This window comes from Pan troglodytes, chromosome 1, assembly GCF_028858775.2.
Source record: "Pan troglodytes isolate AG18354 chromosome 1, NHGRI_mPanTro3-v2.0_pri, whole genome shotgun sequence".
Taxonomy (NCBI): domain Eukaryota; kingdom Metazoa; phylum Chordata; class Mammalia; order Primates; family Hominidae; genus Pan; species Pan troglodytes.
This window is the reverse complement of record NC_072398.2, coordinates 26,134,651-26,146,903: the sequence shown is the minus strand read 5'-3', so window position 1 is coordinate 26,146,903 and position 12,253 is coordinate 26,134,651. Positions and strand designations below refer to the sequence as shown.

At 37.9% G+C, this 12,253-nt stretch overlaps 1 protein-coding gene across 9 annotated transcripts in view; it reads left to right on the top strand.

The window, feature by feature from the left end:
- Positions 1-12,253, top strand: part of DISP1 (dispatched RND transporter family member 1) — a 191,253-nt gene that overhangs the window by 120,947 nt on the left and 58,053 nt on the right. For 8 of the 9 annotated variants that reach the window (XM_009441537.5, XM_009441538.4, XM_009441530.3 and 5 more), the window contains one exon: positions 6,657-7,182. In XM_009441537.5, the coding sequence (XP_009439812.2) occupies positions 6,674-7,182 (509 nt within the window). In that variant the 5' untranslated portion in view covers positions 6,657-6,673. The remainder of the gene's footprint in view (positions 1-6,656; positions 7,183-12,253) is intronic. The other variant, XM_063809944.1, reaches the window with a different exon arrangement.

The window sequence follows — 12,253 nt, the reverse complement described above, 5'->3', positions numbered from 1 at the left end:
TAGCCTAGCTGTGGCTACAGCATCTAGGTTTATGTAAGTACACTGTGATGACCACACAATGGTGAAATCACCCGATGATGCATGTCTCTGGACATACCACGTCCTTAGGTGATATGTGATTGTCCCTTGACAAATAAATTATCATAATCCTGATAGCATTTTCAATGAGATGCAACTTTTTGTCTGAAGCATTATTTTTCCATTTGTTTTATAGTTGTATGTTTCCTGAGTTCCAAACAAGAGTCGGATGTCATTATTTTGAACCATCTAATCATATGAACTCTGATGACAATTTTCTCTTTACATTTCAGTATGATGGAAATGTCTCTCTCTCTCTCTATATATGTATATATGAGATAATATATATCATATATATGAGGTATATATGATATATAAAATATATATGATATATAATATATCATATATAATATATATAATATTATATATATAATTTATATATAATATATAAATTATATATAATATATATAATTTATATATAATATATAAATTATATATAATATATATAATTTATATATAATATATATAAATTATATATATAATATATATAAATTATATATATAATTTATATATTATATATAATATATAAATTATATATAATATATAAATATATAATATATAAAAATATATTTATATATAAATAAATATATATAATATATTTATATATATATTTATTTACATTTATATAATATTTATATATAATATATAATATATAAATAAGTATTTATTATTTATTTAAATAGACATATTTATTATACATATATAATAATATATATAATATATAATATATACATATTTATATATAATATATAATATATAATATATAATATATTATAATATATTATATAATAGAATATATGTTATATTATAGAATATATTATATATAAATATATAATATTATATATATAATATTAAATATATATTTTTATATATATATATATTTTGAGACGGAGTCTTGCTCTGTCGCCCAGGCTGGAGTGCAGTGGTGTCATCTCGGCTCACTGCAAGCTCTGCTTCCTGGGTTCACGCCATTCTTCTGCCTCAGCCTCCTGAGTCGCTCGGACTACAGGCACCCGCCACCACGCTCGGCTAATTTCTTTGTATTTTTAGTAGAGACGAGGTTTCACTGTGTTAGCCAGGATGGTCTCAATCTCCTGACCTCATGATCCACCCGCCTCAGCCTCCCAAAGTGCTGGGATTACAGGCGTGAGCCACTGCACCCTGCCCCTCTCTATACTTCAATGTATTAATTTACTTGCGTTATGTATTATACAAGAGTATTCATATATGTATACATACATAGTGTTATATATACAAGGGTATTAACACTCTCATGTTATATAGCCCGTTATGGTTTTCAAAACATTTTTACATTCTCATAGTAATCCTATGAAATGTATATTTTAAAATTTAATCGAAGGATGGTTTTTGGCCAAAGACCTTGTAGCCCCAAAATTGCTAAATCATTCTGGACATTAAAATGCTGGCTAAAAATGTAAAATAGGGGATATGAGATTAGAAGCTTGAATTTGTTGATATTGGCATGTTATATTCATGAACCGCAGGAAATGCATTAAAATATCTTGGTGTGGGCCCATCACATCTCAAGCCAATGCCTCAATAATAGCTTGCTTTTTTTTTTTTTTTTTTTTTGCATTCCCCTGTGTGTTATGGCCCTGGGAGAACAGGTGATTTCAACAATCGCTGTTTTGTTTTGTTTTGTTTTGAGACAGGGTCTCATTCTACCACCCAGGCTGGAATGCAGTGGTGTGCTCTCAAGCTCACCACAACCTCCGTCTCTTGGGCTCAAGTGATCCTCCCATTTCAGCCTCCTGAGTAGCTGGGACTACAAGCAAGCAACACCATGCTCAGCTAACTTTTAAACTGTTTTTAGAGACAAGGTCTCACTATATTTTCAGGCTTGTCTCAAACTCCTGAGCCCAAGCAGTCCTCCTGCCTCAGCCTCCCAAAGTGCTGGGATTACAGGCATGAGCCACTGTGCCCAGTCTCAACATAGCTGTCTTTTAAAGTTACTCATTATATTTTACCCAAAACCGATTTTAAACTTTCACTATAAATATTACTATCACTGCATTCATAATCATATACCATTACACTTATCACAATAGTTTGACAAATGTAAGGGTATTAAGACTCTCAGGAACTCCTTATTCCACTCCTATTATACTTATACTTCCTCTATCTTATTCTTCTTTCCTGTTAGTTCCCTCCGTCTTAGGCTCAGACTGGATTTTTTCCTCATTTATCTCAGTTCTAAAGAAAAAGGAGGCTGGGCATGGTGGCTCATCCTGTAATCCTAGCACTTTGGGAGGCTGAGGCAGGAGGATCACTTGAGCTCTGGGATTTGAGACCAGACTGGGCAACATAGGAGACCCCACCTCTACAAAAAAATTAAAAATTAGCATGACATGATGGTACATGCCTATGGTCCCAGCTACATAGGAGGCTGAGGCAGGAGGATTGCTTGGGCCTGGGAGGTCTAGGCTGCAGGAAGCCATGATCGCACCAGTGCACTCAAGCCTGGGTGACAGAGAAAGACCCTGTCTTTAAAAAAAAAAAAAAAAAAAAGGAAGGAAGGACGGGATGAAGAGGGGAAGGGATGATCTTTCCCTGTATGGGCCTTAGGGTCAACTCCTGATCTCAGAGTGAAATACTTTCCTATTCTGGCTGGTCACCTGAACACCTACCCAAATGCATCCATTGAACTTAAATAATCTATAGACAGTTCATAAAATATTTTTTCTGTTTTTGCTTCTAAATTTTTTTACCTGTACTTTTTACATACTTATGAGGTCAAATTGATTGGTCCCATGTTATGATTAAAGAAATGGAATCAGAGAACACTCATGTGACTTGCTTCAAATACAAGCCAAAGTCAGAGTTCAAATTATTCTTTACTAGTTCCTAAGTCATTACAAGAAGTCTCCCAAGTTACAAAATAGGTTGTGTTCCAAAAATTCATTTGTAAGTCAGTTATTTGGCATTTGAACTGCATTTTACCATGTGGAAAAAACATGTTATAAGTGATGATTAGGTCCCCGGCTGGCATATAAGAATCTATTTAACTCTTGTGTAACTACAAAACGATACATTTGTAATAAATTTAAAAGAGAATGATAGTTGTGATTCTGATTACGAAGAAAAATAATTTTTTTTTTTTTTTTTTTTTTACTGAGGATAAGCAGATTTAATTAGAAGATAGGAAAACATGAAGATTGAGGAGGGTCTAGAGGGGATTTCAGGGTTCTTTGAAGGGAGTTAGAAGTTGACGGGATTCTGTCTGAAGCCCAATGTATTCAGTTCTTGCACTACCATAAAGAAATACCTGGGCTGGGCACAGTGGCTCACGCCTGTAATCCTAATCCCAGCACTTTGGGAGGTCAAGGTGGGCAGATCACCTGAGGTCAGGAGTTCGAGACCAGCCTGGCCAACATGGTGAAACCCTGTCTCTACCAAAAAATACAAAAATTAGCTGGGTGTGATGTCACACACCTGTGATCCCAGCTACTCAGGAGGCTGAGGTGGGAGAATACTTGAACCCAGGATGTGGAGGTTGCAGTGAGTAAGCCAAGATTACACCACTTCACTACACCCTGGGCAACAGATGGAGATCCTGTCAAAAAAAAAAAAAAAAAAAAAAAAAGGCCGGGCGCGGTGGCTCACGCCTGTAATCCCAGCACTTTGGGAGGCTGAGCCGGGCGGATCACGAGGTCAGGAGATCGAGACCATCCTGGCTAACACGGTGAGACCCCGTCTCTACTAAAAAATATGAAAAATTAGCCAGGCGTGGTGGTGGGCGCCTGTAGTCCCAGCTACTTGGGAAGCTGAGGCAGGAGAATGGCATGAACCTGGGAGGTGGAGCTTACAGTGAGCCGAGATCGCGCCACTGCACTCCAGCCTGGGTGACAGAGCAAGACTCCATCTCAAAAAAAAAAAGAAAAGAAAAGAAAAAAAAAATAACCTGAGACTGGGTAATTTATGAAGAAAAGAGGTTTCATTGGCTCACGATTCTGCAGGCTGTACAGGAAATATGGCAGCACCAGCTCAGCTTCTGGCGAGGCCTTAGGAAATTCACAATCATGGCAGAAGGTAAAGGGGAAGCTGGCCAGAGAAGGAGAAAGTTGGCCGGGGACATGTGTCACATGCTTTTAAACAGCCAGATCTCAGGAGAACCCACTCACTATCATGAGAACAGCACAAAGAGGGAAATCTAGCCCCATAATCCAATCACCTCCCACCACGCCCCACCTCCAACACTGAGGATTACAGTTCGACATGAGATTTGGGCAGGACACAGATCCAAACCCTATCAGCCAGTTTCACTTTCAAACTTTTAAGTCATTTGTTGTTATTAGATGCTTCTCACTGGCATGACTGACCCAGCATCTGTGATTAGAATCAGTAGAATTGATTGAATTAAATACCTAGGAAAAAGTAGACTATTTGAGATGATACATTAACCAACCTGGGATGGTAAAAACAAACTAACAAATTAGAAGTATTCTTTCCTTCAGCCCTCCTGATGGAAAGGGCAGGAGGAGTTGACTTTCCCATTTAGCCCAGCAGATTCCCATCAGCTGTGATCGTTTAACTGAGGTACAGGTGGAGGTTGGAGAAAAGCGTGTGCCTGCAGTGATTTCTTTGAATGGAGTGCTTGTACAATGAGAGTTTCTAATTCTGGGAAATAATTACATTGATCTCATCTAGTGATTGTTTCCTACATTATCTAAGACACAATTAAACATCTTAAATTTCAATTAGCTTTTTAAAAAAACGTCCGGTGCTTCTTTAAATGTCCTTTAATTTATGTTTTGTTATTTTCATAACCTTTGCATATGGCTTTTTCTTTTGTTAACAACAAAAGGGAGGTTATATTCTTCAGTAAACTGAAGCGTAAATGGGCAGATCTTGCTGAGATGGCACATTTAGAAAATGATGAGATTAGTTCTTGCCTCCTGGATTACATTAGTGCTCTTGCCGGTCAGTATATCTACCCTACCTCCTGCTAGTTTAGATAATACATTAACTACTATTACTCTGTGTTGGGTATATTCTTTGAATGTTTTACAGTGGATGTTTGTTTAACACTGGGAACATTGGAAAGTGATTTAATGAAGGAGAGAGCAACTGTATTTACTACAGTTCAGAATCCCTCTCAATGGTCATTGTAAAAGGAAGTTTGGGATTGGCAAGCCATTTTCAAAAGTGATGTAAGACTAATGAGGGAAGTAACATCTACTTGATTTTATATATATTTTGATGTTTTTAAATGCTTTGTCTTCCCACTAAGCAATTTATTAAGAAATTCCTATTGCATGATGTTTATTTAACTGAATTTGTGTATGTGGGGTAGGGTGTGTTTGAGGAATTTTGTCTGAAAGGTAAATATGCTAAATTTACATCCTAGTATGGGCATGCTCTGCTCACAAATGCCTCTGCTGAGCAGTTTACATACTGGGTGAAAATGTACATAGGAATCCTCATGGGGAATCCAGGTTTGCCAGTGAGATTACTATGTACTCAGACTGAAAAAGATGATTTCTTCTGATTACCTATGTGTCTGCCAGAGGTGGGGAAGGACTGGAAAGAGATTCCTGCACAAGCCGTTTTGTCTACTTAGAGAATGGCATGCTAGACGGGTTAGCGAGCTAAATTACAGTTTTCTTTTTGTTGTTGTTGTTGGCTTTTATGTATATGTTGAATAGACTAATAGCATTTGATGACCCTTTTTTTTTTTTTTACTGTGAATTCCCGGATTTTGTGTGTATGTTGCTCAGAGGGTAGTGCAGTGAGCAAAGGGATAGGGAGATTGTCTGTTTTTTTGTTTGTTGATTGGACACACTTGCTGCTGGTAATTTGAGCATCTAAGGATCTTCCTTTATATTGAAGGCCTGAACCTTTTGGTGGAAGGAAAAAAAAAAGTAAGAAAAAAAACTCATTTGAAGCAAATCCCACCCATAGTATTATTTTTCTCATGTGCAGGCAATGTCACCTGTAGTATATTATATAGAATTTTGCATCTGATATTTTGGTTGCTAGAATTCTTAGCTTTCCTGACTGGTTTTAATTTATTATTCTCAGACTTGAATGACTAAGGGGAAAAATCATATATTCTTGAGATTTTTCTAAGATACAAAACATTCTTAAGATTATTCAAATTATTTTAACCTTGTACAATGAATTACCCTCAGAGTGGCCCTTCATTTTGCCCATCACTCCTAAATCAGAACATATAAGCCAACCATGATATTGTTGAAAAGCTAAAGGATGCTATTTGTATCCTCTCCTCTCTTGCAAAATGGTCTAGTTCTTAACTGATTACTTGTGCATCTAGGATGGGGTGAGAAGAAGGGCACTGAAAGGAGAGGTGGGCAGGAGAAAAGTGATCAATGGGAATAGAAGAGGGTTTTTAAGGTGCCTAAAATAGCTGGAGGAAAGAAGAGGAGTGCCACTGTGTTGGCTGGTTCCATCACAGATGCTGCCGAATTTCTACCACTGTCTCACAACTCTGCAAGAACCCTCATTTTCAATGAGCTGTTTTTAAATATCATACTTGTCTTTCCTACATATTTGCCTGCCTGACTGTAACTGGGCGATTTTATGATTTTCTTACTTAGAGTCAAGAAATTGGAGCATGGCTATGAGCAATGGAAACAATGATTTTGTGGTTCTGAGCAACAGCAGCATCACAACCAGTGCTGCTAACCCGAGTCCCCTCACCCCCTGTGATGGAGACCATGCAGCCCAGCAGCTCACACCCAAAGAAGCAACAAGAACAAAAGTGAGTCCAAATGGATGCCTGCAACTTAATGGCACAGTCAAATCATCCTTTCTGCCTTTAGACAACCAAAGAATGCCTCAGATGTTACCCCAATGCTGCCATCCTTGCCCATACCATCACCCTTTGACTAGCCATAGCAGTCACCAAGAGTGCCATCCCGAGGCTGGCCCTGCAGCACCCTCTGCTTTGGCCTCGTGTTGCATGCAGCCACACTCCGAGTATTCTGCATCTCTTTGTCCAAATCATTCACCTGTGTATCAGACTACGTGCTGTCTTCAGCCCTCTCCATCCTTCTGCCTGCATCATCCGTGGCCTGACCATTTTCAGCATCAGCCTGTGCAACAGCACATAGCCAACATAAGGTAAGTGATCCGAAAGTTTTGCTTTTAGCATTCAACTAATGCCACGTGAACATGACAGCTTGTGTTTATTTTCCTGAAAGGAGAGGAGAAAAATGTGGCACAGAAAGAAAACATGAAAACGCATATTCTGTGGATTGTGTGAAGCCAACAAAAACGCAAATAAAATAATACTGTATATCGATTTTATCCACTGACTTGTTAGTCAAATCCTCCCTTCCCCTTTCCCTGTCTGCAAACTGGTTAGGAATTTCTGCTAGACCTTGAGTTATAAAATTCAACAAAAAGTTTTATTGTTAGCAATTTCTGTTATTGTACATGGGAAGCATATTTATGATGAGACTAAACAGCAGTCATTTATTTGCTGTTATTGATAGTGGTGAACATTTATGAAAAAGAAGTAAAAAACCCCTTGCCGGCCAGATGCGGTGGCTCACGCCTGTAATCCCAGCACTTTGGGAGGCCGAGGCGGGCGGATCACTTGAGGTTGGGAGTTTGAGACCAGCCTGACGAACATGGAGAAACCCCGTCTCTACTAAAAATACAAAAAATTAGCTGGGCGTGGTGGTGCATGCCTATAATCCCAGCTACTCAGGAGGTTGAGGCAGGAGAATCACGTGAACCTGGGAGGTGGAGGTTGTGGTGAGCCGAGATCACACCATTGCACTCCAGCCTGGGCAACAAGAGTGAAACTCAGTCTCCAAAAAAAAAAGAAACAACAACAACAACAACAAAAAAAAACACCTTGTCTCCTCATGCTGCCTTATGGCTGTACTCAACATTTCTATTCCTGTGTTTTGGTGACTATGTGGTATGCTGAGATCAAATGAAAGTAGCAATTCCCTTCATAGCAGATAAAACCTGTAAATTGTAGCACGGGACTTTTAAAAATATTTTTTGTAAAGCATTTTTTAGATCTGGTACATTGAAAAGTACTAGAAAAATCAATATCATTGCCAGTGCTTATTTCCACCTCAGTCCATAGTTTCTCATATGTATGATTTTCAGCTATTTTTTCCATGGGTAAGTTAAGTTGCATTCAGTATAGGTTAGCAATGGTAATATATTTTACAAAATACTAAGTACTTTCTAGAGACCTAGTATTAGTTCACATTTTTAAGTAATAAAAAGTTTAATTAACTAGAAAAAGAGCATTCTCTTTAAAATTAGGGTATAATTTATATACAGGGAAATGTACAGATTAATTATTCAGTTCAATCAGTGTTGACAAACGTATACAAAAGTGTAACCCATATTTTGGTCTGATGTAGAACATTTCTGTCACCCCAGAAGGTAAGTTCCTTCATGCCCTTTCTCAGTTATTCCCTCTGTCTTCACCAGAAGCAATCACTGCTGAGTTCTATTACTACAGATTTGTTTTGCCTACTCCTAGAACTTCAGATAAGTGGAATCATACAGTATGCACTCTTTCGTGTTTGGCAATTTTTGCTCAGCATAATATTTTTGAGTTTCTTCTAGTTATTGTATGTATTTGTTTTTCCATTTATTGCTGAGTAGTAATCCACTGTATGCATGTAACAAATTCACTTCTGATTAAAGAGTCAGGGCTGGGTGCTGCAGCTCATGGCTGCAGGGATTACAGAATCCCAACACTTCGGGAGGTTGAGGTGGGAGGATTGCTTGAGCCCAGGACTTCAATGCCAGCCTGGGCAACATAGCAAAACTCTGTATCTACAAAAAAAAAGGGAAAAAAGTCAGATCCAAAAAGGGATTAAGTGATAAATACTTTTCACCTTTATCAGGTTTTGAACATTGTTGAGATTATCTGGTTACACACTCTTTTTAAAGAGAGGAAGGGAAACGTGGTAATAAAGCAGAAAGAAAGAGTGAGGAGGGGGAAAGAGGAGAGTCCTTCACAGCATGTTACTGCAGTTTCTGAATACATTTTCCAGATTGGCTTTGAGAGTCGTTTAGTTATAGGCTATGATAAGAAATTCACCACCTTTACCAAAGCCATTTCTTAGAAGATTTGTCCTGACAACATTGTGCTACATGGCTAGTTTTAGACTCTTTCCATTTTGAATCAAACTGTGTGAACAGTTGATTATTAAATTATCATAAATATTGATGTTTCAAATAATAAATTATATGGTTGCAAAGTATGAAATAAGATAGATATTTCTGCATTTTGAAGCTGATACCTCCTCTTAAAAAATTACAACATAAAACTGTGAACAAATAACCAATTCTTTCAATATGGAAGGTTGTGCCAAGATTTTCAGGATTTTGACTTAGCATTTCTCACTGACCTAATTCAAAAGCAGTGAGATCCCTGTGTACACATGAAATAGAATGGCATTAAAAAAACAAACTGATAGGCAGGTGGCTGAGCTCGTCACTACCCTTGGTTGTGGGGTCATTGTTGGAACCGGGGCTTTTGCAGTCATGGTGGACTGACTTGAGACTGTGTATGAGCACTGGGTCCATAGACTTGTCCGTATAGGATTTGTCTTTGTATGTTGTCTAAAGAGAAAGAATGATGAAAAGCTAACTGCCTTCTGGAAAAATAGTATTTTATTTAAAAGGGAATTGAGACCCATGGAGAAGTTGCTTGGAAGTAAAGGCAGTGGCTGAACTATATAATGTTTACATTTTAAAAGTTATGAGAGAAATAAAAACACTCATACTTAATTTGAAAAACATTAACTTTAAAATTGCCACAATTGTCCATCAAAAAAATTTGTAGAAGAAAGTAGATTAGTATGAAGGAAATTTTTTATATTTAGAATTTTATCTCAAGAATTTGAGCCTTGGCCGGGCGTGGTGGCTCATGCCTGTAATCCCAGCACTTTGGGAGGCGGAGGCAGGCAGATCGCGAGGTCAGGAGGTCGAGACCATCCTAGCTAACACGGTGAAATCCCATCTCTACTAAAAATACAAAAAAAAAAAATTAGCCGGGCGTGGTGGCGGGCGCCTGTAGTCCCAGCTACTTGGGAGGCTGAGACAGGAGAATGGCGTGAACCCAGGAGGTGAAGCTTGCAGTGAGCTGAGATCACGCCACTGCACTCCAGCCTGGGTGACAAAGCAAGACTCCGTCTCGAAAAAAAAAAAAAAAAAAAAAAAGAATTTGAGCCTTTTGGTTATCTGTTTGTAACAGACATAAAATATTTTAAAGATGCCTGCAGAGGAATGGTATGTGTCCATTTGTGTATGTTACATACTTTATTGTGCCTCAATGATTACTTTGCTATTTTCTACATTTACTTATATAATCCACAATGTTTACTGAATTCTTATATGTGCCAGGCACCGAGGATATAATTCCAAACAAGTTGAGACATTCTTTTGCCTTCATACAGCTATAAACTAGTAGGAAGGGAGCCGGTAAAGCAAATAGGCAGGTACAGTATTGTGGTAAGTACTATCAAGAAGGAATGCACAGGGCTAAAGATGAAGAAAAGTTACAGATGGAGAGAGAATTGAAGAGGCTTGTCTTTTAGGCAGAGGGAACAGTTTGTGCAAATACTTTTACAAGGTGGTGTGAGCTCAGCTCCAGCATAGGTCAATATGGCTGGACCCTAGTGGAAGAGAGAGCGGTAGCAAGAGGAGAGGTATACTAGGACTAAATCCTGAAGGGTATTGTGAACCACATTAAGGCAATCTCTAGATTTCATCCTGAGGCTAATGAGGACCCATTATAGATTTGTGTGTGTTTGTGATTTTTTTTATTGTGGTGAAATATACATAACATAAAACTTAATATTTTAACCATTTTTAAGTATACAGTTTAGTGACATTAAGTACATTCACCTTGTTGTGCACCCATCACTAGTACCTTTGTCTGGAACTATTTCATCTTCCCAAACTGAAACTCCATACTCACTAAATTATAACTCTACCTGCCCCTGGCAACCACTATTCTACTTTTTGTCTCCATGAATTTGACTTCTCTAGATACCTCAAATAAGTTGAATCCTACAGTATTTGCCTTTTTTTTGTCTGACTTATTTCACTCCACATAATGTCTTCAAGGGTCATTCATGTTGTAGCATGTGTCATAATTTCCTTTCTTTTTAAGGCTGAATAATATTCCATTGTATATTTATATATTATATTTTATCAGTTACATTTTATCATTTTATCAGTTACATTTTACCATTTTATCAATTACATAATACATTTTATCAGTTCATTGATGGACACTTCCATCTTTCAGGTATCATGGCTATTGTGAGTAATGCTGCTATGAGCTTGGGTTCTGTTCAAGTCCCTGCTTTCAGTTCTTTTGGGTATATGCTCAGACCAGAAGTGGAATTGCTGGAGCATATGGTAATTCTGTTTTTAGCTTTTTGAGGAACTGTTTTCCATAGTGGCTGCACCATTTTACACCAGCAGTGCAAAAAGTTCCAGTGTTTCCAGATCCTTGCCGACACTTGTTATTTTATCTGTTTTTTCTTTTTTAAGAGTAGGCATCCTAATTGATGTGAGATTATAAATTTTAAAGCAGAAAAAAAAAACACAGTAAGAAACATTTTAGGAAATTTCATCGTTTGCATTGTGGAGAGTAGATCGAATTGGGTCAGGACCGTTGTAGATAGGAAGAACACTAGAAGGCTTGTTGCAGTAGTTCAAGTGAGAAATGTGATAACTTGAACCATGATTTAGAAATAAATTCATTCTAGAGAGATTTAGGAGGTGGAATCTACTAGATTTGGTGGATGATTGGATATCGGAGGGGCAAAGGGAGTAAGAATCACAACTGATTTTCAGTTTCCTGGCTTGAGCAACTGGTTGGGTAGATGGTAATGCCATTCACTAAAATGGGGAAGACAGAAGAAGGGAACTAAGTAAACAGAGCTGAGACATTGAGCTTCCAGAGAGGACTACAGAGTAACAGTAACAGTGAAAGAGTGATGTCCCTTGAGCTTATTTGAAAGAATGAGGTTGCTGAGTAATACATGACAATGCACTGAGGGCAATACTGGTGGGGGTTATCTTAAAATGAACACTGAAGCACTTTGACTCAGGCCAGCAGGTATTATATTTGCAGAATTGTGCTATGGGCAAGGCACTGAGTGAGATGCTATCTCGTCCTTTACCCAACCAATAAAAT